General features: G+C 41.7%; 1 protein-coding gene across 7 annotated transcripts; it reads right to left on the bottom strand.

The window, feature by feature from the left end:
- Positions 1-681: 681 nt before the first annotated feature.
- eps15 (epidermal growth factor receptor pathway substrate 15) lies at positions 682-24,862 on the bottom strand. 7 transcript variants are annotated; one of them, XM_026158272.2, is made up of 25 exons: positions 24,710-24,861; positions 21,944-21,985; positions 21,313-21,402; positions 21,184-21,231; positions 20,993-21,088; positions 20,708-20,770; positions 19,356-19,481; positions 19,077-19,136; positions 18,605-18,865; positions 18,248-18,393; positions 17,458-17,614; positions 15,142-15,224; positions 11,551-11,623; positions 10,066-10,227; positions 9,809-9,976; positions 9,061-9,432; positions 8,685-8,768; positions 8,152-8,314; positions 8,002-8,058; positions 7,478-7,872; positions 6,907-6,976; positions 6,665-6,735; positions 6,095-6,230; positions 5,740-5,945; positions 682-2,884 (listed from the first exon to the last, which is right to left on the bottom strand). In XM_026158272.2, the coding sequence occupies exons 1-25, from the start codon at positions 24,734-24,736 to the stop codon at positions 2,744-2,746; spliced, it is 3,297 nt and encodes a 1,098-aa protein (XP_026014057.2). In that variant the 5' UTR covers positions 24,737-24,861; the 3' UTR covers positions 682-2,743. The 7 variants fall into 7 exon arrangements, with proteins under 7 accessions (XP_026014057.2, XP_026014051.2, XP_026014053.2 ...); XM_026158266.2 differs by having other exon boundaries at positions 9,779-9,976; positions 24,710-24,860; XM_026158268.2 differs by having other exon boundaries at positions 8,014-8,058; positions 9,779-9,976; positions 24,710-24,860.
- Positions 24,863-25,772: the final 910 nt, after the last annotated feature.

Genomic DNA, 25,772 nt, shown 5'->3' with positions numbered 1-25,772 from the left:
TGATACTATAATTGTCTTTATAATATATTTACATCTAAATAAAAAAGAAATATCGTGACACTATAGTTAAATACTATAAACGAAATATATGCTCTTGTATTCAGAAATGAGGACATCAGAGGGACATCAGGTTGGGCAGTCTGGAGACTAAATCAATGAGGCTGAGATTATTTTTGGATGAGTAGAGGATGAATCGTGGATATATTGGAAAAGGAAGGTGATTATGGAACTGGCAAGTAGGAGGGAAAGAGGGAGATCCCAGAGAAGATTCGTGGATGTAGAAGGATGGCATGCAGAGGTGACAGAGGATGCTAGGGATAGGATGAGATGGAGACTGATGATCTGCTGTGGTCATCTCGAAAAGTAGCAGCCAAAAGCACGAGGCACTGAATCCATGTCACCTCCTTTGTTGTAAATCAAAGTGACAACAGGTGCACAGGAGGCAACAACAAGGCAACTTCCAAAAAGGGAATGGTGTTGCAGGTGGAGACCACAGACAATTACGCTCTCGTTATTCCTCCTGACTGACTTCTCTCCAGTTTTGAAGCTCCTCCTGGAGGTTTGCTGTGTCTCCGGGGAGCTGGTGTGTCGTACGAGGAGAAACAGGAGGGGCACTATCACGTGTGGATGACAATATATTAAGAAGATGCTCTGGGAAAAAAAATGCACCAACTGCAAAACTACATATTTTTAATATTTATTCTGTTTCAATTAAATGCATTACATGGCCAAGGCCTTCCAATAATGATTTTTCTTACAAGTTAGGAAGTACAAAATAAAATACAATTAGCCTGAAGCTTAAAAAGCTTTATGGATAAGCCTAGAAACGTACAGTAAGTGGTTCTGGTTTTGAGAAATGTGCAGAATTGTTAAAAATGACAGTAACCTGTTTGAATACATGACAATGAAGCAATGAAACTAGTACAACAAGAGACCTGGAGAGCAGACATGCAGCTGTGCTCTCCCGTATTTACAATAAACTTCATTGTAGGAGAGCGAGAGCTCTCAGTAGGAAGTACTGCATGAGCCACAGACAGTACACTGGTTAGACATGAGAAGAGGAAACTATCTTCTTGCTAAACATTAAAGTAGTAAGAACAGGAAGAGCTGTCCAAAACATTGTGCATTATTTGATAAGAAATGAGCTAAGGTAATGAGAGAGCAGAGGCCTCTCGCACTTCATCGTAGCCTTTCCTCAGCAGAAAACCTTCTGTCACGTTTAGTAAAGCTTTCCTGTGCCGCCGTGTGGCTGTCAACAGGCCCGATAACACAGTGCAATGTGAGCGTGCATCCTCAGCACATCTGAGGTCTTTTGCAAGTTAAATCCCTGCAGATGTCGAGGTGCACGGCCAGAAAATACACCGCTCTAACGAAAAAGTAGAAACACTTAACAACTTTCACCGTGTTTGTGTAAGACTCTGAAATCCAGGGAGTCTCTCAGAGCGCAAAAGACTCCTGGATTAAAAAAAAGAAAAATCGTACAAATGGTAACAAGTGAAGCACCGACTCTGGCACACGTTGAAATGGGACCAAATGTTCACGTGGTAACATGACAACCGCACAGTTGTAGTTATCCACTCAGCATTCAAGCTGCTGAGGAGCCCTTGAGAGTTTCCCTAAAGGAGATCAATCAGGATTAATGATACAGCTAATGATCAGTTAAGGTAGGATCCACGCTTACATTCATCTATGACAACCTTGCGTTTTGTTACATTCTTTCATGTCGGGCCACAATGAATTTAAAAATTTAGACCGATTTAAAGATCCTAAAGTACTTGAGAGAAACTTAGTTTGTATGTTAGAAAAACAGATCGTGTGCTTTCTGCTCTGCATCCTACTGTAGTGTGGCCTAGTTTTTAATGCAAACCAAGTCATAAAATGTGATGGCTGTAGTTTCATTCATTATTACCTCCCCCGACACACACAAATCAGCGCTTTAATGCTCACGACACAGGTGCTACGGTGAGCAAGGTAGGACTGACATTTCAAAGGAAAAGGTAGCTGTGGCAGATTTGTTCCATTTTAGTATAAATCTACACATTGTACACATTTCACATCTTACAGGAGCCGCAACTTCCAGTTAAACACGAAGAAATGTTGAAATATCCTGACCTACTCTAAATGAAGACAAAAAAAATCATCTTCCCTGCATGAGAGTGGGACACGGTCACTCTGTTAGAAAGGGCCTACAGAGTTACAGAACAGAACAAACTGGGAAACAGAATCTCCCCAGTTCACTGTGGTTGCTTCAGAAGTTTAATCGAGAGCCAAAAAAGAAAATTTTGGGAATTCTTGAGTTCTAGAAAATTAGCACGTCTATTAAAATCTCATCACAAAGAGAGCTGAGATTTAATGAAATGTAGCGAGTTTGTTTAGTGGTTTCGAGCGCGCGCTACAATAAATTACATTCTGGGGACTTAACGCAGCGCTTGCTGCCTAGATTTTAAATGAAGGCAAAACGACATTAACACTAGAACAAGTTTTCTCTTGCATCTTCGTTCTAAAAAGGGGGAAAGAAAAAGAAAAAACGTTACGCTCCTCTATCAAAACCACGGAGACCAACAGAGCATGGACAGTCGGGGGGTTGAACGAGTTAGAGATGAGTTTTGAGTCTCTTCATGGGGTCAGCAGGTGATGCTGAATCAGTCCTGTACAATCCCCACTTTGCTTTGGTGCTTTCTGGGCCGGGCCGGGCCAAGCTGTGCCGTGCCGAGCCAGACCGGTAGAGGGGAACGGGGCCTCCTCAGGAGAGTTCAGACTTGCTGAGAGCGATGGCCAGCTCCAGGTCTTCTTGCTCCTGCTGGGTGAGCCTGGCGAGTCGCTCCTTTTCCTCTCGCTCGCTCTCGCGCTTTGCCCACTCTATCATGTCTTCCTCGGTTGGATACTGCTCCATGAAAACAGAGGAAACAAAGAAACATACGCACACAATGGATGCAGTTTTGAAACTTTGAAAACCCACCAGCAGCAGACCTTTTTCCTTCAAAGTGGACACTTTGACTGATTTGTAATCACCATTTATGTGCCAGAAACCAAAGACAGTGAGTCAGGACGCACAATTGTAGGGTGCTAAAAAAAAAAAATCATGTATTGGAGTCTAAATTTGTAGCTCTGTGCCCATTCTGAGAAAGGTGCATCGCAATGAGGTCTAAAAGAAATCCAGACTTTTGCAGACCTCCCAAACAAATTACAAAAAAAGAAGAAAGAACAGGAAAGGCGATTGAAATTGATTTCCCTTTATCCAAATGAAAACAGTCCTCCCTCCAACATATATACCCTTGCAAAGTTCCTGCAGCCACGTGATCAGGGCAAAAGCAGGGACTGCGATGCTAGAAAAGCCTGAAGACAAACAGGCACAGCTGTAGGACCACAATCACATGCACTGAAAGCTCCACGGTCACAAAAAGAGTAGGAAGGAAACACAGTCCACTGGTTAAATTGGTTAATCATTGCAGACTGTGTAAATATGTTCATTATTCTTAACGAATGACAGACAGAAGCAACAGAGGTCATCCCACGTGCATCCAGCCATGCAAAGGAGAGTCTCCTAGCAACTGTTTTAGAGCCGATAATAACAGGTCACGGTATGAAGAACATGCACGAGAAGACGTGTACAGAATGTGATGGATCTGACAGAGAACATGCACTTATCAGTTTGCAGACAACATCCCGCCAATTCTCTTAAATATGAATGAAATCAAACATAAATAAGATACATGGAAAGAGAAATGGTGCTTTTTATTCCACAGCTTTAAGAAAAAAACTTCAGTCTTCTTATTTGTTTTTCATGTTAAGATACTTTAAAGGATCATTACAGAGTTTTACATGTTTTAGTTCATTTACTTGACAGCGCACCGCACTGTAGCTTCTCAGAAATGTGATTTCCTGGTTTCTTTGTATCCGTTTGTCTCGCCAGGTAACAAATATACACACAGAGCAACCTGTGGCCAAATGAACCTTCCTTGATATGAATCTATAATGATTAATAATGCACCTAACTTTATTACTGTTGTGCCCATGTGGTAATTTATGTAATTCGCTGAATTACAGTCTCTGTTTGCAGTGGCACTTTAATGCAGAAGTTACAGAGCTGACAAGCAGCAGAGGGGTTTTTATGGGCTGGGAAATCATCCTAAATGCAACACATGGTGTGGGAAGTTATCAACAGTAAGCTGAAGCATAGTCCAAACCTCTGATAAATGAACTGAACGTGTAAAACACTTGATCCTTTAAACTCAGGGGTTTACAGGTGGTGATGTCATGGATGCACATAGAAGCCGGAGATGGTGGCCTTGATTCAACACTTTATTAAACAGAGGTGTAAAGAAACACAGAGAGAATACAGTCAATCTGCTTCTCCACAACACACTGCTGACCACACGAGGGCTCGGACACAAACTGATGAATGAATGGATGGATGGATGAACAGAGGAAAGCCTGTATAAATAAACAGCAGCAGAGTAAAGGGGAAAGGAAACTTTGATGATTCGAGAAACGGTGGAGGCACTGGTGTAAGTCAACGAGAGTCAAAGACACAGTTAGTGCATGCAGGTCGGCGACTGACAGGTACATGCGAGGGTGCTCGCGTGACAGGAGAGGATCAACAGTGTTCTGATGTGATGCAACTTCACAGGTCATTTCCATGCAGCATTAAAAAGGGTTGAACTAATAGAACTACTCTGACCACCATGACCCGAAGATTAACCCACACAATCATCTTCCTCTTGGTTTCTTTTATTTATATTATTATAGATATATTAATTTTGGAAGCACATTAATGAACGAGAGGAAAAAGAAACCCCTCCACCATTCTTTGGGTTCAAGTTTTCACAGCAGCCTGCACTGATTTAATGTTTCGAGGCGACGTTAGGTGTTTATCCCAAATCAGTGATGTTATAAAACAGCAACTTACTGAAAAAAGTTTGAGGTATAAAGAGTATGAATGCAGTACTCTGCAGCTCATGAGTCAAGGTCAACTGATGCCACTATGCCCCATGGGTGGGGAAAATTTCCCTGAGACAAATTTAGTGTTAAAAGAAGAATAAAAACTCAGATAATTACATCAGTAATTATAGAGACTCTAAACTTGCACAGGAAGTAATGTCAATGTGACAAAGTTGGGATGGCTAATAAAAAGCCAAATACAAGCAGCCTGTCATCTCTCCATTCACTGCCAAACATTCTGGTTTATATAGAATATATAATAAGAATATATAAATGCATCTATAATTTCTATGCATTTCCTCACAAAGTAAGAGTGCATCTTCAGTCATAGAGTTATATGAGGTGGAATCTCATTATGAATCCATAATAGAGCGGGTGAAAAGAAATGTTTACAGGGTTAGACAGCATTGTATTATTAACAATAGTCTGACATATACACAAGCAGCAGAAATGCAAAAGAAACCAAAAAAACCCAAAACAAAAATACAAGATTTACAAGATTTTATTGTTTTAACTGGGAGAAGCGTATGAATCACGTAACATTACGAGCCTGTGCTACCGTGTGACGCTTTAATAAGCTGGTTAGTTCACTTTAAGGCTCGTCACTGGCAGTGGATGGAGTGATTTCAAGAGCTGGCCTGATTTGTTCGGGGTTGTATCCTTATTGAGTAACTACATGTTGGTTTACAAGGAGGGGAAAAAAAAAAAAAAAAACAAAGAGCGAGAGAGAGAGAGAAGAGGGTGTGGCTATTGACATTCAGGTGGAGGTGAGGGAGATGGGGAGAGGGAGTTGCTCACTTTGTCAAAGCTGGCAAATCCATCAGCTTCCCGTGCGTTGCGGCGAGGAGGGGAGGAGGGGGCGAAGGGGTCGGCTAAAGGATCCTTTGCAGGCAGGGAGGAGGAGGAGGAAGAGGAGGAGAAGTCTCCTGAAGTCTGTGGCATGAAGTTTCCTCGTCGATGGAAGGAGTCGGAGGACTCCGTTCGATTGATGGATGATTTCTTACCTGACAGGGCACAGACGGGCAGACTCAGCAAAGGCAGGTTTTATTTCATGAACACTGTTGGCACATCCCCAGACGTGTGATAGCTACACTGTTCCAACCGAACAGAGCTACAGGTACTTTTTGTTTTCTGGATAACAGGATCAACTGACCTGGAGGTGGAGGAGGAGGTCTGGTAGGCGTACCCGTTTTTGGCGGCAGGGCTGGGGGCACATCAGAGCTGGCAGGTTGGCTCTCTTCCTGGAAGAGGTTCCTGCTGTCAACTCCAAACTGCTCAGCACCATTTGACTGGAATGAAAAGGTCCAACCAAATCAAATATATCGATTACATAAGCAGGAAGGTGCATGAATTTACTTAAGAACAGCACAGAGGATGTGCGTCATCACTCGCAAGCTCTGTTGCACATCAGTAAAACCCCGATAAATAAAGGTACAGGTACTGTGGTGTAAACAGCAAGTGTGAAATTAGTGTTTCCACACCGAGTTCACAAGAGCTCTCTGCACAGTAGCTCAAGGCTGCAGAAGGCTGCAGGATTTACTACTATGCAGAGACAGAGGCATTTTTGTGCATATAGATTCCTTTCCATGCATACACGGGGCTTTTTATAGTTGCAAATATAAACCAAAACTAACATAAGACTGGATAATTATTTATTATATATGATGTATATACGATGCACGAAACAACGTGACAGAGGATATATTAAAAATCTGGAAATTACCTTTGCCAAAGCACTGAAATCTGCAAAGCCTCCTCCAAATGACTCATTACCAAACACAGCAGCAAACGGATCTGAAACATCAATGAAAAACGACCGAGTGCATGAAATCAGCAGCACTTCAATGCCTCATCCAGCATCTTATTAACAGAAAAGCACATTTTACTTTATTTATTTTTCATTATTTTCTTATTTGCTGCTATGAGTTCTGTCCCCAGTGGGTGGTGCCATGCCACAAGCAGTACCTGCATCTGAGGAGGCACTGACCGCGGTACCACCGGGAGCAAAGGGGTCATTGGATGCTGCGGTGTCCTTCTGAACACAAACAAACACATCAGACGTTTTTATAATCCAGCCTGCGTGGACAAACACGCTCACCTGTAACGTGATTTACTACAACTAGAGCATGTACATCAAACAAAAACGTAGCAGTTCCTCTTTTGGCCACCAGTATTTTAACTCTTTCTGAGCCAATAAGGGAAGAAAACTAACGTATTCTATAAGCAGAGGGCTAAGATCCAAACTTTGGGACTCATTGCTATAAATTAGTTTCTGCTTCCTCTTAACAATTTACATGTCAGCGATATTAACACATTTCTATGCATTTAAACTATTATACAGAATATTTTATATAAAGTATATATAATAAAGTGGATGATAAGCGTTCAGACGTACACGCTTGGTGCTTCTAAAATTACTGCAAACCTTTAGAATGATAATAAAACATCTGGGACAAATAATTATATTCCTTAAAATACTGTCACAAAAATCTTACTCAACACACTGTAAACAGGTTTTATTAGCGGGTCTACTCACCACGGCCAGATCAGAGCTCGGCGGGGAGCTGCTAAAAGGATCCTTGTCTCCATCTTGAGAACCAAACGGGTCTGCCTCCTTTGTGCTGGTCATTTTGCCTCCAAACGGGTCTGAATCAGCTGTGTTGTTCCCTTTAGAGCTGAACGGATCGTTGGATGCTGCCGCTGGATTGGTGGATTTGGAGGCGAAAGGATCCGGACCCGCTGGTACGGCTGCTGTATCGTTCACCTTGGCTGCAAAGAGGTCTGGCTCCGGCACGCCAGAAGTGGTACCGAAGGGGTCGGCTGAAGCAGAGAAAGGGTCCTCTGAGGAAAACGGGGTGCTGGAGGTTTGTGTGAAGAAAGTGTCTGCAGCAAAGGGGTCTGAGCCTTTGAATGGATCTCCTCCAAAAGGATCTGATTTAACATAAACAGCAGGAGAAACATAATGAATAATATGACCCACTCGTCAGATTTGACATATATATATATATATATAAATAAAACAATGCTGTGCTTGTGTGAGATTTATTGCTCATTAAATACTTTGAGCAGCACCTCCAACATCTGCTTTTCCAAAAGGATCTTCTTTGAAAGGATCGTCTACAAAGGAAAACACACCATCAGTCTGCCAGCGTTCATCAAGCATTAAAAACACTCTTTTTTCCATCTTGATTTTTCACGATGAGGTCTTACGATCGGTAAAAGGGTCTGAATGGAAGAAATCCATCTCAGGCAGGGAGGGAGGGCTGCCCTGTGGTGGCAAGGAGCGAGGGCCAGGCTGAGGCGGAGAGGGGGAGCTGGTTGTTTCTGTCGGCTCTGCAGGCTCCTGTTTGCTCTCTGGCTCTGGTGATGCAACCTGTCGCAGAGAGGCACGGCGCTCTGAGCATTACAGTGAATCATGCATTGTGGTTATGGAGGGGGAGGGGTTTTAACACCCATCTGATGATTTAACACAACTATCAGGTTACATCTTTGCTGTCTGCTGTCAGTCTATGCACTTGTCTGGCACGCTGCATGTCCAACATCTCATATCTGTTTCTGGTACAAACAGCTTTTCACAGACAACATTTCAAAGAAATGTGGGTAAAACAAACATCGCAAATGTCACACTTGATGACAATGAAAACAAATACTAATGATAAAAATCAAGAAGAAGAACAGAAGAATACAAGGAGTCACAAAGATGCTGTTTATTGGTTTCCATGGGTATCCTTGAATAAGTTTACCTTCGGTGGGGTCTCCTTAGGTGACTCCTTTGCATCTTCTGTAACCTCAGAGGAGACACCAGGCGCAGGGCTGCTGCGTTCCTGCTTAGAGAACAGACGCACAACTTAAAAGGACAGCATCTGATGTTTTTTTGATAAAAGCTTTGAGTTAAAGCGACGGAGTAGCTCATCTGGTTATTGTAATGTGTAGGTTGCATGTTTTTGTTGTCGCTGGACAGTTTCCTTTGAGACTCACTTTGATTTTTTTGAGATTATCTGTGATGTTTTCCACAAGAACACGGCACAGTTGTAGCATGCATTAGGCTTTACAGCTGTGTCTGTCCACATTTAAAACTACTGTAAGAGTGCTTCTTATTATTATTCATGTAGTTTTTACCCTAACATTGCTCTCCCAGGGCTTGGCAAGGCTCGACAGACTGTACATATCAGTGTAGAGATCATCCAAGGCATCATGTTTCTGCTTTTCATCTTCCCCAGCTTTTGGACTCTCTTCGTCCTTCTCCTCTTCCTTTTCTTTCTCATTCACGCCACCTCTCTCCTCTGAATCTGAATGCTCTTCCACTCTCAGTTCTTTAAGGTCCTCCTGGAAGAGGTCCCTCTGGAAGAGGTCCCCATGGTGGAGCTCTGCTGCGGGGCCTGCTGATCCATTGACCATGACAGGAGAGCTGTCCTCAAGGGCTCTCTTCCAGCTGAGCTGAGCAGTCACCGATCGCTCCTCCACCTGAAGGTCGTTCAGTTTCTGTTGGACCTACGTGCCAGAAGAATAATTTTTTTTTAAAAATGACACGATTAAAGAGCAGAGACAACACTTAAACACAGATATGATGAATTCTGTAGCCAGTGTACACAGAAAGTACAGCATTAGGAACACACTGGTGGAGCCACAGCAGTGTTGCTCCATCTGTCCACACAGAAATTCTGGAAGTGCTCAGTATAATCACTGCAGCTATTATTCATGCGTTTGGGTATGTAACAGTTGTGCAGCCTGCTGATTACAGTCGGAAAATAACATTTCCATCAGCTGCGTAGGTGCCAGAAAATGAAAAAATTTTCTCTGCAGACATGCTGTACGAAACCAGGGAAGAGCTTTTAACCTGTGCAACTTGTGTGAAAGAGTCACGCACAGACTCCTGAAGAGGAGTGAGCTGCTCCTGGGCAGCCTGGACCTTCTCCTGAAGTTTCCGGCTCTCCTCCTGCAGAGCCAAAAGCTCCTCTCGGGCCTGGACCAGCTCCTCCTCATACTGACATATCCTTTGTTCCTGCTCCTCGTGCTCTGACTGCAGAGATGAGATCTGAAAGGAAAGTAACCAGAATTCGAGGTAATTACACAGCTCCTCAAAAGGTTACCAAAAAAAAAAAAAAGAAGAAGGAGGCAACTTACAAGTTGGGTCTCCTGGTTGGTCTGCTGTCGAATGTGAGTGAGCTGCTCCTCCAGGGAGGCCTTCTGTTGGTCCAGCTCATCTAAAGCATCTTGAACCTTCTGACGCTGAGTCTGAAGTTGCTGCAATACTTCGGTTTCCTTTGCCACCTCATCTTGAAGGTCCTGTGGACATAAAGTCAAAGGGGGGGGGGGGGGGGGGGGAGGGAGATTCAATAACAGAGAGGAAGTGAGCAACAAAGAGACTTTGGAAAACAACCTTTAAAGTTACTGATTTTTGGAAAGATAATAGTAATAATAATAAGATAATAAACTTTATTAATCAGGGAAATGTAACTGTTACATCAGCTCAACAGAATAAAACAAGAGAAATGTGGTAAAATAAAAGATTAAAAAGATACATTCACATAAAATGTAAGTAGATGGTTTTATGAAGAAGGTGAGAAAAGAATAGAGAAGAAAAACTGGTGAAACCAAGTGAAGGTAAAGGATTTTAAGAAATAATGTGCACTAATGCTGTGTTACAGTGTTACAGAGTAACCACATTTCTAGTCTAAATACTAACTTTTAATACCATTCCTGAAAAAGCTCAATCGGCTGTTATATGTCAGCTTGCCGGAGGGAGAAAGGCTGACGTCACAGTGTGGAATTATTTTCGTTTACAGGCTGCAGATCGTTTTGCAGCTCAGTGAGTCAGTGAGATCGTTAACATCCTTTCAGCAGCGGCTGTCGCTGAAAGGACAACGGCAGCTTTTAATCTCTATACTAATATCAGAAACAACACAAAGTGCTTTAACAACAACATGTTAAGGCAGAATAGATTATGGAAATAAAAGCTTGTGCTTTGCATGTATTTCTCTTTATTAAGATTCCCATGTTGGAAAATTTGTATTTCCTTGATTCTTAGAAAATCACTTCCTGTTTTGAGGCTTGCTTTCCAGGGTTTGATTTCAAAGGTGGTACGACTGCCACAAAACCCATTCTTAACCTCTGGGGAATGCTTGGGTATGTGCAGTATACCACGTCCAGGAAGAAACTCAGACAATATAAATAACCAGAAGCACTCGCACATAAGTACAATCGAGTGCAGCTACAAAATTCAGCTACATCAGCTCCTTCGATACCACCCTCGCACTCAGACTCATTCCTAAAGAACTCTGCAGCCTCGCCCCTTTAAGCCAAACAGCTCCCAAAATAGAGCCCAGACGAGGCAGATCAGCCTCTTCCTCTCCGAGTATCATTAACTGCATTTCTGAACAAGCGTCTCAGACTGCAAATCAAATGTGTTATTGATCTTCTCCTCCAGAACATTCAGCCCCATAAAAGTGAGCTTACCAACCTGCATTTGTTTTGCTTGTTTGTTGGTTTTTAAAGGGAAAACAGACAGAAATGCACACGTGCGTTTAATGCATATTAACTGTGCTCCAGCAAGAGTTTTTGTAAACCAGTGATTTAGAATACAGGTAAAATCTCACAAAGAGACCTCACCTGCACTTCGGTGCTGCGCTGTCGGATGGCCTCCTCCTTCTCCTTGATCTCCTCCTCCACAGAGCTCTTCTCCCTGGGGTTGCAGCAAAGGAGACAGGTGTATTTAACCACCAAGGAGAGCACCAGCCCACCAAGCCCAAGCCAGCTCTCTAGTGAGCATGCTTTACCCGGCCCCTGAACCACCACCAGCTCCTCTCCCTCGGCCACCATGATGTTCTCCTCGACTCCCAACTTTACAGAAGAGAAAGCAGCATCAAGTCCTGCAGCGAGAGCAGGTGTGTGTGAGCGCTGCGCTGTGGGCGACTGCGAGGATAAGTGTCGGAGAAAGCGAGCACGTACTTGCTCAGTCAAACGCGTGGGAGAAAGAGCGAGAAGCAGATGGCTGCTTCGGGGATGGAGGGAGAAAGAGAGGAGGAGGGACGAGTGATGATCTGCCAACCTCCAACATCTATCATCTGAGCCGTCCGTGTGCTCATCCTCTCTACGCTTTTTCAAGCATGCAGCAAGAGGGAAAGAAGAGACGGGTGGGGTAGAAAGGAAGCGTCATAACTTGTGCACAAAAGATACTTCAACTACCTTTAAAGGAATCCTGTGCTTGTGTTGAGTGCTGTGGTAAGGTGTTATATAAACCATTAGACACAAAAAAAGGGCCTCGCTGACATTTAACTCTGTTATTGAATATAAACGATTACTCTAAGGGATTTTATGCTAGTATTTTCAGCTCAAAGGAAAACTGAGAACAATTACCAGAAACGGGAAATAAAGAGGAAGCACATACAGAGGTAAAGAAAAGATCCTGATTGGTAGGGCTGTGCGATATGACCAAAACCTCATCTCCCGATATCAGACATCTATCGTCCGATAATGATATAAATCACAAAAATGTAACATTTTCTGTAAATTCTGTGAATCTCGGGCAGCTCGACTTGCGTGAAGTGTTTCCAGCTGCGCGTCGTGTAGCTGGAGTCGAGTGTTTTAACCGATGCATGAAACGATGCATTTTTAGACATAAGTTGTAACGGCGCCGTTTTCTTTGTGAGTATTTATTACACGGCGTGCTGCTGGCGGCTCTTTTTACTTCTCATCCATAAATAATCTGCATCTTTCACGTGGTTCAGTTTATTTTGAAAAGTCTCAACAGGATCTTGAGCTTTATTGTGAAAGTTTTATGTGGAACATAAACAAGCGGACGCGCGATGGCGTTACCGTCGTTGTTGCTAACGACAACGCATAAAAACAGGCGCTTGTCCGTCTGTAGTGTGGTTATATTAAATATAAGAGAAAGAGAGAACTTTAAGAAATTAATAATAACTCCAGTGACCATCAGAACCATGAACAAAATATTGCTGTAAACAGTTTATTTTGCGACACCACGAAACAAACGATAGCGTAAAATGAAACGATAGAGGTTTTTATATCGTCATCAGATATATCGTTACATCGAACAGCCCTACTGATTGGTGTTTTTACTTAAACATGTTTTTCAGTAAGTATTTCTGCTCACTTGTTCTCTTACATTTGTTTTTGGTTCAGTATTTTTCACACAACCTTAACAAAACTAACATTTTAATATTGTTGTGTGAAGACACAAAAGAAATTATGCCTCAGTTTAACTTATTAAAAAACTATTCTATCGCTCGCCACACAACAAACACGCAACTCCCCTGATAATCTACGAGCTGCAAATGCAAAGGGAACCGTTCCCAACTTCTACTCACCCATCAGCATCATCGTCATCATCACTGCCAACCTCCTTATCCTGAACAGAAGGCTGCTGCCCCATTCTGAAGCAGCAAAGACGCTTCATCTTTCCAAACTCTTATTAAATAAAATCTGTCCGCAGGTGATTTCTAACTCAGTTTCCATCCTTCTTACTTCAAACAACTGTCGTCTAGTGTGTGTCTAAGTGTGTGTGAGATTCTATGTGTGTTTATTGGAAGGCAGAGGTAGGAGAAAAGGCCACTTTCTCACTTCTCCCTCTCAGTTTTCACGAAAAGGGAAGCTACGTTCTGTGAAGTATGGAAATGAAATCCATTACTATGACAACTGCTCAAACCAAGACTCCATGTGCAAAGCATGCATGCAAATGTGCAGCTGCTGCAGCTTTTACTTAAAGGTACATCTGGCATTTAAGATCATGTGAAGTAAAAAGGCAAAAGAAGGTAAAAACATAAAGTCTGGAATCAGGTCGTGTCTCAGGATCTCTACTAAGTCAAGGTTATGACTTTCAGAAAAACGAATCACCTTGTTTTTGAACCGTTCTTTTTGCTTTGATCACAAAGGCAAACCTCAGGTTATGCACTGCTGCCCTCACATGGCCCTGTGTCGTTATCATTTTAAATCTATTGTTTTCTGAAATGTTGCGAGGCCTGCAGACCCTGACGTACCAATGTTCCCGCCAACATGCTTCACTGTGCGAAGGTTTCGGTATTTTTATTTATTTACAATTTTTCCATTTTTGCCAAAGAGTTCAACTACTGTTGTCACATCTACATAGAAATCTGTCCTCTTCTCAGTGATCTCTGGGTTTTATTTGTGTCTTTCCATTCACACCACTTTAACTTGTGCATTTCTTACTGTGGAGACAAAGACTTTAACAGGTGACTGGTGCAGATGTTATGTTGCTCCCCTGGGTTTTTTAACCTCCGTCACGACTAAAGGTTTTGCTCTCGGTGCACTCGCCTCACCACGCCCACTCCAAGGTTGACTGACAACACTCCCATCACATTTTTCTCTACACTGCTTATTGTAACGTGATTGCCTACAAGGTCTTTGGAAATTATTTTGTAGCCTTTCTAGGCTTCGTGGGTCTCTTTGAAGCTTCTTTTAAGATCCCATAAAAGTTGTTATAATGAGGTTTGTTCACATCAACCAAACTTAAAAGATGTGATTTAACCATTTGAATCAGGTGTGTTGGATCAAGGACACATCCAACACCTGCAGGTTCCCCCTCTGCTTCATCGGACTTAAAGTGGCTTTGGGACTTAGTAGCGCTGAGGTTCCCTCTGCACTCTGAGTGACCGCAGAGTCTTCAGCCAAGTGCTATTATTGTGTGTCATTATTTCTGTTGTGTTTGATTATGATTACTACTTAGATGACATTCAGACAATGCAGATAATCAGTGCAGAAATCCCATTAATCCCAAACAGTTTACACCCTCTCCAGGGGCGGATCTAGAGAGATTTTCTTAGGGTGGTATGGGAATCAAATAGAGTGGCCATCTCTTTACACGTGCAGGTGTTACATTCTGTTATATATATAGTTAAAATACATCAAATGGAGTAAGTTCTTACTGGCTTTCAGTTCAGACCCTTTCCACCTCTTGTCTTTTTAACCATCTGCTGCTGCAGTAACACAAGTGTTTATTATTTTTACTGGAACTTTGGCTGTGCTCAAAGAAGTGCGAGTGTGTCCCTCCTGCATACCTGAACCAGCAGAGGCTCACAAACACCCAGCTTGAACCCTTCATCTTTAGGCCAACAATATAAACCACCAATGAAATCATCTCCACCGCCATCACTCTGTTAATAACATGTAGGTGTTTGCCTTTTTTTTTCTTCTTCTTCTTTAAATGTGAGGAGAAATGATTACCTTTGTAGTTCAACAATCTCGTTACTCAGTGAGTCCAGCTCCTTGATGGCAGAGAAGTCGGCTGCTAGGTTAGCTGCGTTGTTCTGGTGAGGACAGGAAAACTCAATATCACCAATAAGAAAGAAACACCCACATTACTGATATGCAGATGAAAGTACTAGAGACCAGCGACTCATTACAATTCTTAGCACAAAAGACAGTCACAGCATAAATAAACAAATGAACTACACTAACGGCTTTTCATCAAGTCATCTACTGTTAGAGGCTCAACAGGCAGGACTTGGGGAACAGCGGTTTTAAAAGCAGCCTAGCTGATACCACTTAAACTATACTACTGAGAATTTAAAAAATCTAAAACGTCTTCAAAGCCTTGATAAAAACACACAACCACAGAAACAGATACAGCGATAAGAGTGCATCTCAAAAACTAAAAACAGTAACCTTTGTTTCTCGTCAGCTTCCCTCAAAAGCACAAGGGCAAATGGAAACTAAATATCAAATTCAAATATTTAGGATAAAACTACGTCAGATAAGAAAAGAGGCAACCTGTTGAGAGTTATGAGATGCACTAGACTGTTTCTGATGAATCGCACTCACTCAGGATTGTGTCAGTGCACGTGAAATGGATGAAATGCAAAAATGCAAAAAGATGAGGTAAAGCAAAACTGCTGCAGAGAGAGGAAATAAGAAACACACACAGCTGCAAGCTTAACAGGAAAAATACACAACACACACACGCGCACGCACAAACACACCAAGAGAAAAATACATCACTGAAAGCCACAATTAAGACAAGCAACATAATTTATATCTAACAGTGCTGATGCAATGGAAAATTATAATAAGTCACTGCTGTAAACAGATGGTGAAAACTGCAACCAGAGTCTGTTTTAAGCTATAAAAAAGACAGCTGCTCCAATTCACTATCAATCAGTCTCATTATTAAGGATCTTTCAGCGTCCATGAGATCAGTTTTTGTGCGTTTTTAATTCTTGAATTGCAAGCGATTGCTGGGTTCTTAAAATCAAACCAAACACTAATATTTGGTGATTTAAATATCTGATATATCGGCTGATTTAGAAACTTGTTTTATCATCACAGAAAGCTGTAGATAGCTCGTTTATGCTCAGATCAGCGAGTTGTTGTTTGTTTGTGGTGTTGCCAAACAACCACCGCATTCTTCTTCCTGCTAAGGTCATCAGATCAGAGGCTGCTGGTGGCCCCACGCGCTCAATTTAAAACTCGTGGCGATCGGGCCTTTCAGGCAGCGGCAGCACGGCTGTGGAATTCTCTCCCACTGGTTTCACGCTGTACAGAGTCCACTGGTTCTTTTAAAAAGCAGCTGAAGGCATTTTTATACAGGCAAGCTTTTAATTAATTTGTTGTATTTTACTGTTTTACATTGTTATTTGTTGTATTTCCATTCTTTTCATTTTTCATTTTCTTTGTTGTAAAGCACTTTGTGATTTTTATCTGCGTAAAGCGCTAAATACATAAATTTTACTTACTTACAAAAGGGAAATTACAGAGTGCCCTCTGGTGGACAAACTATGCAACATCAACAGTCATAACACAGTTGAAGGGTGCTGCTCTCATCTTTAGCTTACTTACTACTAGGGCTGCACGATTTTGCATAAAATGAGAATCACGATTTTTTGGCTTAGAATTGAGATCACGATTCTCTCACGATTTTCTTTTCCAGTATAAATATTTATTGCACTTATTAACTGCACATCAACTTCGTAACAGTTGAGACTGAACATAAAAACAATAAATAAACATTTAAACAACAAATGTCTCACGTCGTCGTCGTCTTTTTATTTATTTATTTATTTATTTTAAATCGTTGTCATTTGGAAATGAGATCGCACATAAGTATGAATCGAGATCGCGATTTTCTAACGATTAATTGTGCAGCCCTACTTACTACATTTTCATTTATTGGCTGTTTTATCTAGAAACCGATATATGAGGAAAATGGCTAGTATCAGGCCGTTATTAATATAATAACAAATAAAATAGTAACAGCCTGGAAGCATTTATTTGTAAATCCTAGGTGACTTCCTTCTCGAGTTACTGCATTCACAAGATTTTCAGGAAACTTGACCTCTGGCCTTCGTTTTTAATAGTAGCCTTACAGTATCAATAAGAAAATGCTACATCATCTCGTTCTCAAGTTATTGTGTTCATTAACTGGATGTTCGTGCCGATTACCCGTCTGGCCCGTGTGGTGATGAACCTTTTACTGCTGAGGGGTAAAAAGGACCCAAACATCACTAATAATTATTCACAACTCGAGTGTTGAGAGCGACTCACCTGTTTGATGTTTTGTCTGTCAGACGGAGGAATCATCTCTGGGGACAGATTTTGTGGAGGGTCTAAGCCTTTGGTCAGTTTCAGATTAATTAGATAAAGCGCCAATGCGAACTGCTCTCGCGTCAGTTTCCCTATGTCTCCAATGTCACAGAGCTCCCTGAGGGGAAAGAAAAAAACAAAAGCACACAGGTTACATAAGACAGTAACGATTTATACTTCAGGCAGTGCCTATTTTTGATGGCCAGGCTAATCATTATGTGAGGGAAACCAATACACACAGAAGCTAATCAGCCACATGAAGATAAAAATCCATAATAAGATCATCTGCTGGTCGTGTGCATGAACACATAGTGCACTGCTGCATTTTGCAACATTCAATTATAGCTGAAACTAGAATATGTTTTTACATTTCACTTATTATAAATAAAGTGTAAAAATGAATGTTTCACAGATGTTTTATGAACATTGTATCTTTTCTAACCATCTATGCTATTGTTAAAACACATAAGCACCTTATTTTCCAACACTATTATTTCTCTCTAGTGTAAAATAACTATTTATCTACTTCTTATGACACGTCTCTCTGCAAATCATCCTTTGTAGCACTTCATGGAGTTTCTTCCTCCTTTTTCCTTCGTTTGTGTGAACAGAAGAGCAAAGTGCACAGGATGCCTTATGTTGCACAAATTGCAAAGCTCTCTGAGGTAAACACGTAAAACAGAGTAACTGATTCTTTGAGTAGAAGCTGGACAGAGGAGTCAAAGGAGGAGATTTTAGTGACGGTACTTACCAAACCCGTGCGAGTGTAGCGGAGGGCAGCCCGGTCTTGAGGAATATATCTCTGACTTCAGGGCCAGACACCAAGCCATCCATGTCGGCGTCCGTCTTGTTGAACAGCTCGTCGAATTTCGCCTTCTCTGCTGGCGATACTACCCACTGTACAGAGAGAGAAAACAAACTTAACCACACTCCTCGCCACCGCGGGAACATTCAGAACAACTTACAGCAACGAGAGATTCACAAACCTTCGCACTTCCTCTAGTCTTTTTCTTTTGAAAAACACACTGAACTAGCCAGTTTGAAATCATCGTAACTGTTGATGTACCAGTGTAGTAGTAAAATAATACTTCTCAGGCACTGCACTCACAGGAGAGGTGGAGCCTGTACTCACAGGGGCAGCTGCTGGTGCTGGGACAGGGGCAGGAGCTGGGGTGGGTTTAGGAGGGTGGGGCATAGTCTTAGAGCCAGCGTGGGAGGAGCGACTGTCTTTGACAGAGGGGGGCGAGGGTAACAGGGGCATCACGGGAGGCACCGAAGGTTTTTTCCTCTTGGAGGGTGGCACCAGGGGAGGCGGTAGGGACATGGGAACAGGCTCCCCCTCTAGAGCTCTGTACACCAGATACATAGCCTGGGAAAGGGCAACAAAGTAATGAGAAATGATTACCCAGCATCCTGCAGTTCAGTCTTCACACTTCCTCCTCATGTCTTGGATCTTTTCGATTCAGAACTATAGAAATAATTTAAGATCCTATGACTCAGTACACAGTTGAACAACCTAAAGTGAAACCAGTTGTGAACAAATACTAAAACCTTATTTGTAATATTAACTCGAGTCTTACCACAGAAAACTCATCTCTGTCCAACATGCCGTCTCTGTCTATGTCACTGAGCTCCCACACCTTCAACACACAGAGATATTATTGATGAGCATCAGTCATCACAAAACTGCAAAATAACAAGTGCCACACCGCCAACTCGCTACAGACTCTCACTTTCTTTTGACGCTTTAAATCTTCCGTATTAAGCTCCAGTGTTACTGTATGGTGTGGTTTCTATTCATTTTTCACTAAAGCAAAAACTTGAAACTAACATCAAAGAGTCCTGTTTGAGAATCATACCCTGCCCAGGATGTCCACCGGCAATTTGGAGTTAAGCAGGACGGGCTTGACCTTCTCTCCCGACAGCATCCCTCCTACTGGGCCAAGACTGTCAAAGATGGAATCGAACTTCATCTTCTCCTCAGGCTGGAAGAAAAATAAAACAGCTGCACGATGAAAATCACTCTAATGGAGGCATAGACTGATGTGCAGCTTAGGCTGGTCAGATAAGGTCAGTCTTATACACCTGTCCAAGTCAACAAACATTCAAAGCCACCACGTCTGTACGTGGGAACGTTCTGCAAACACAGCTTTGCTTTGATGAAAAACATCCCGTAATTCTTAGTCTTTAATTTCCTTTTAAACTTCAGTGGCTTTTTCTTCCCCATTTTCATTGCTTGTAAATCTAATTTTGCAAGCTGCATATTGGCTTCATTAAAGCATGTTGTGAATCTTGTATGTAAAAAGAGCTCTTTTCCTCCTCTTTTCTCAGCTGCTCCCTTTAGGGGTCGCCACAGAGGCCCGACATCCCAGCCTGTCCCTAACATCCTTCTGTGTCACACCAACCAGTCTGCACATCCTCCTCTTTGTGGTCTGCCTCATTTCCTCCTGCCTGGCAGCTCCATATTTGACATCCTTTGTCCAGTATTTCCACTATCCCTCCTCTGCACATGTCTACATCGTCTCAGCCTTGCTTCTCTTAACCACTCTTAAAGCCTGAACCACAGAATAATTCAGAGGTTTCTTTTTTAAACTTGAGTTTTTATTTAACCTTCTGAGATTGTTTTAAACTAAATATCAATGTGACTTTTTTTTGTTTTTTTTATTAGTGTCATTTATGTTACATCCAACATTTTGGTGCAATTTATTGGCCACAGTTTTTTGTTTTTAAACAAAACCATTTTGGGGCGTTAGGCTTAAAAAACCCATCACACTGTTGATGAAAAGGGTTTTACAAACTCGTGTATCAAATATGATAAACTTGGTGTTACAAAGTCACATTGTCTCCGAACCCTTTGACCCGATCTGTCCGTTTGACTCAAATTATGTCGCTGATAATGAAAATCTGAGCATCTTCAAACAATATAAACAGACTCAAGACGCTAACCAGCATCTCAGCAGCAGAGAAATGTTGGCCTTCAGCTGCACATAGAGAAAAAAGAAGATCATTTTGGTACTTCTGATTCATGCTTATTAACAAGTAGCACTGGGATTGCAGAACTATACATACTGCTTAAATGATCACAACGAAAAAATATGATGCTTCTCTTAAGGTAACAAAAAAGGAGATAAAACTAGGAAAACATGAGAATTAAAAAAAACAATCACAACTATATTTAGACAAAAAGATAGCACGTTGGAGCGCGCCTCACCTTGACAACCCAGGGAAGGTCAGCAGCCCCTCCTCCTGCTAACAGTGGGCTGCTGCTGTCATGCTGGAGATGAGCACAAATATTTTTCTATTTCAGTGTTTGCATTAAAAATACATTAAAGAATATTTTTAAAAGCCAAGACCAAATACTAACAGTTAAAGTTGTTTGTAGTGAAACAAGCACCTGTGAATATACCACAGATCTACTGTATTGGACTTCAAATAACCAGCAGTGACTTTAATAGCAGGCACAGTGTGGATTTATAGCACACAGGAGCAGACTTACAAATTTCGGGGGAGGAACAGCCACATTAAGACTCTTGAGCGCCACCTCCAGGCCATTCTGAGCACAAGCCACCAGCCGCAGGGCTATGAAGAATTGCTGAGGGCAGAAGAAGAAGAGTGACGTAAGCCTGGTGATGATGAACACATTTCTGAAGGAGTTCACTTTGGAGCTACTTGACAGTGTGCTGGTACCTGCTTGTTGAGTGCTCCCTTTCGTTCAGAGTCTGCCAAATCCCAGATCTAAGGAGACATTTACAGATAAAACATCTGTTAGCATCGATGAGAACATTAAAGCTAACAGAGAGCTGCGTCTCCACTCACCTTCCCAAGGACCAGGTCAGCCAGACCTGACCTCTTTAGGAACAGAGCTGCATCAGCTGCTGCCACTCGCCCGCTGCCAGTCAGATCAACCTACACACACACACAGACACACACACACACACACATTAAAGCTTATCTCATCTTAGAAACTATCAGTATAACAAGCTAAAATGCTAACAAAGACAAAACTCTTAGCTTCAAAAAAAGATGGGGAACAACTGAAAACCATGAAAATCGGCTTTGGAGCCTCTGAGTCATTTAAATCAATGCTGGTAATAAACCAAAGACATTTTCTCAGCAGTCTATTGGCTTAGTCGTCTTTCATGAGGCTCAAAGGGAGTGCTGCTGACATGTTGGGCAAAGGGAAACATTATTAATTCATTGAGGTACTTCCTTTATTGGACACAGGCACTGAAACTGATAAAGAGAAGTGAGATCACTGCTCGCTGCAAGACAGCAGTATAAATGCAGGTTTAGTTTGTGTGCTGAAACTACAAAAACCACATCCTCTCATTGGAAGATTTTATTTTTTTTGATTATCTCCATCTCCATCCAGAGCCATTTAAAGCCAAACTATGCAGGAGTTATATGCACACACACTGTAACCCATGGGAAAGATACAATGGCATACCTGACGATAGTATTTGTCATAGATGGGGTTTCCACTGGAGAGCTGTTTAAGGAGAAAGAGAAGTATAAAAATTTAAAACAGTCATTTTTACCTAAATTCAAAAATGTTCCTTATAACAATCTAACACTAATCGTTCAAATGATTTTTCAAAGTTAGCTCTGAAATAACCAACAAGAGTTTGACATCCACTGAGCCAGTTAAAGAGCTGCTTGTTATAAGTATAGCCACTGGCCAAATGTGTTAAAAACAACTAAAAATTACTTTAATGACTCATTTAGTAGAACGTTTTACCATTAAAGAAGCCACAGTGTGACTGCAAAACCAAAAAGTTTATAATGGCTGTGTTACAGGTGGGATAACAAATAAAGACAAAAACAATACAGCATCTATGACAATGAGTAGCAACAAGGTGCAGCAGTTTTCATCATTAATAAGTTCAGCTGCTTATAATTACAATAAATCCAACTTTTACTCTTAACAAATGCCTGAAAAAAGCGATTTCTTAAACTTTCCTACTTCCTGCCATATAAGCACATCAAATATTGTGTAATTTTGCTTAGAAAAATCCGTATTTATGCAGCATTGTTAATAATTACCACAGTCTCCCCCCACTAAAATGAGGCAGTTATTTTGTCTTTTTGAGTTGAAATAAAACATGTCTGAAAATGCTGACGCACCTGAGCTGTATATCTGGTCAAAAACAAGCCACAACCTAAATATATTCAATTAATACAAAGAGAAACTGTTTAAATGTCACTGAGGCTGAGAAAATATCGCTTTTCCAAACAGCTGTTTCATTGAAAAGCTACTCTGCATTTCCTCGTAAAGATCTATACAAATACTCTGGAGAATGGATGGATGACTCAGAATACACCAGAAGGTTTATGCTGAGTTGCATGCACAGAGAGTGATAACTTTTGTGATAACTTCAGGATGCAGGCTACATTTCCTGGGGCCCCCTGGTCAGCTTTAGGCATTTACAACAAGGCGTCACTCCAAAGGCAACAGTTAGTCTGGCCTTCTGTCATGTCCTCCCTAAACACCCCTCTTTCCTCTGTTAAGAAAAATGTCTACCGTTGGACTAAAGAGGAAATAAAGCAGTGCTTCCTTATTTGTGTAACTGAAACTGACAACTGGTTGTTTGGTTTCAAATTGGCAGGTGCAAGAAAGCGAGGAAAGGGATGGACAGTAATTGTTTCAAGTGTGAATCAACCAGGGAGTGGCTGGTCAATGGAGGCTAAGGCTTTCAGACACATGTGAGATTACTCTCTACTGTAAAACAGACTTAGACCTGACACAGAAAACAACTCACGCACACAAAAAGCAAAGTTATCAGTCAGCTTTTTCACCCACCAGTTTACAGTGAAATAACTGTTGACACACACATATCTTTCTCTAGTCAATGCAACTTTTTTCTTTTCCCCTATGACACACAATAGTGTGCCTGGGACTGTTGGCGTCTGTAACACTGTGGTCTTTGTACTGGTGACTTTAATTGAGCACTGAAAAAACACCCCTCAATCATCCCCCAGCTAGCCCATACAAAACTGCAGCAGATAGCCAGAAACATCAGGGCGCAGGAGCTGGCGGGACAGGCTAGACTGTTCTAGAGATTATAACCACCCATGGTAATAAAGCACACTGATGTCACTATCAACACCAAACATGAGGCGAGTTTGGGGATTATCGGGCATCTGACAGGAACACTTGCAACAAGCACTGGTGCCTGACAGGCCAATGAACTCCCACAGCTCCCAGATAAACACAGGTTTTAAGCCATTTGAGAGACAAGGATCTCAAAGCTGCTCCTGACAGGCAACTCTTGTCTGTTGCTGGAGGTAACGGCAGCTCAGGTAACAAGTCCACAACTGAAAGCTGCTAATTTAACCTGCCCGTAGCCTCCTAAACAACACAAACACATTCTGACGCTACATTATTTAGAACTTAATTTAGCTAGCAGCAACTGTGCAACCGTTTACCACAGTAGAGGTGGCTAGTTGCTTGTACAATTCACTTCCTCTTGCTAGTTACAACATAACAGCTAACGATATGAGGAGTTTTCTCTATTAACTAATTGTTAACAGCAGCAGCTAACAGGGTAACTGTTAACGCTGTCCACTTTTGAAAGGTCACAGGGGGGAAAGACACCAAGCCAATCACCGAAGCATGTTTACTTCTAATAATAGCAATAACAAGGCAGCCTATTCAGTCTAACCATGTAACAAAGCTACATACGAGGCAAGGAAATCTAACACATAGGCTACAAGCTTTACTGTATATAGCTTGGGTGCTTTATCAGAGAAAAACAATGTTAGCAGAGGCTGAAGTAGCAGAAATGTGACAGTAGAGCCACAGCAGAGCCACACATGGGCAGCCCAACACCCAAATAGCCTGCAGCAAACCGGGGCAGCACTAAATACGATTAGAAAACACCCGAAAGGAAACGAAGACGAGTAGCGCTAGCTTACACGGTTTATCTCAACTTTGATAAAGCGACTCTAAAACAGCCCAACACTGGTCACAAACTAGCTGTTAGCTAGCAGGCTAGCTAGCTAGCTACGCCCTTACGCAGTCCCCAAAGAGATTAGGAAGAAACTTTTCCCAGTCACAGCAGGGCTAAACTTCCAAAAGAGGAACCAGAATCAAAGAAAGCCCGCGATTCTTTCAGCCAGACTTAACCGACGCTGCCGAAACATCTCCGAGCGTAACAGGCAGAGGGCAGAAAGCGTTTGCTGTCGTTATATTTGAGTTGTAAGACAGTGTTACCTGAGTAAGAGACAGACTGGAAGCCATAGTGTTTCTGTTTCCCACCGCTTCCAAGCTGCGCTGACGACAGGCAGCGGTAGAGGCCGCTGAAAACCCTGAAGCCAGACCTCAGGGACCGACCTCCCCTCGGAGCTTCACCATCCCTCCGTCGCTGCGAGGAGGTGCACAAATAACAAAAGCCAATGGATGCAGAGATAAATAACAGATAAATAACAAATAAAGACTTGAAACACCCACTCTATGAATTTCTTTACTTTTAGTTGCGTCATTTTGCTATCGGCAATTCATTTTTCTATGGGTCGTTCTAAAATATATTTTAAATGTCTAATATATAAGGCATTTAAAAATAAATATATAGATAAATAGAATATCCACTACGACCAAACACATTTTTATTTAAGTTCGAACACTAGTGAAACACAGCAAATTTTGCAAGTCTGACTTTACGTTTTCAAAGTAGAATAAAAATAGAAAAAAAAATGAAAAATAAAAATAAAAATGAAAAAAATGAACTGTTAACATCTGTTATTTTGCCTGTCAATCTATTGAGTTTAATAACAGGAAGCAGAACTGCCCAAGCTGATAAAGTCGGTCAAAGTATAGGAAAATGACAATGAGGACAGAGAACTACGACATTTAAATACAAAGAATATTTCATTATTCGACTGAAATTCCTGCAAAAATTTCAAAAAGCCTCATAAGACAAGTGTTGTTCACCTAGTCTTAGTTTTTAGTCTAGTTTTATTTAACTTTGATAACCTTTGTGAGTAGAAAATAAAATACAGACGAAAGGAGAAGATTCAAATGTAAATGCAGCTGAAGTATACCCAGGTACTGCAAACTGTAGTTTACCTTAAACCTTGAGTTTAAACTGTAGCGCAACCTTTGATGAGCCCGGTGAGCAGTAAAAATAAAATGATTGCCAAATTTGAACAGATATTCAAATCAAATGAGGGAACCAAATTAACATTCATCCATCCGTGTTCTTCTGCTGTGGCCTGTCCCAGTTGTCATGGGTCAAGATTAAGGGGTCTACGCTAACCAGGCCATCACCTACACAATA

The sequence above is a fragment of the Astatotilapia calliptera genome, chromosome 23 (assembly GCF_964374335.1).
Source record: "Astatotilapia calliptera chromosome 23, fAstCal68.1, whole genome shotgun sequence".
In the NCBI taxonomy this organism is placed as follows: domain Eukaryota; kingdom Metazoa; phylum Chordata; class Actinopteri; order Cichliformes; family Cichlidae; genus Astatotilapia; species Astatotilapia calliptera.
Note: the sequence above shows the minus strand (reverse complement) of the source record. Positions and strands in the feature narration are given on the sequence as shown.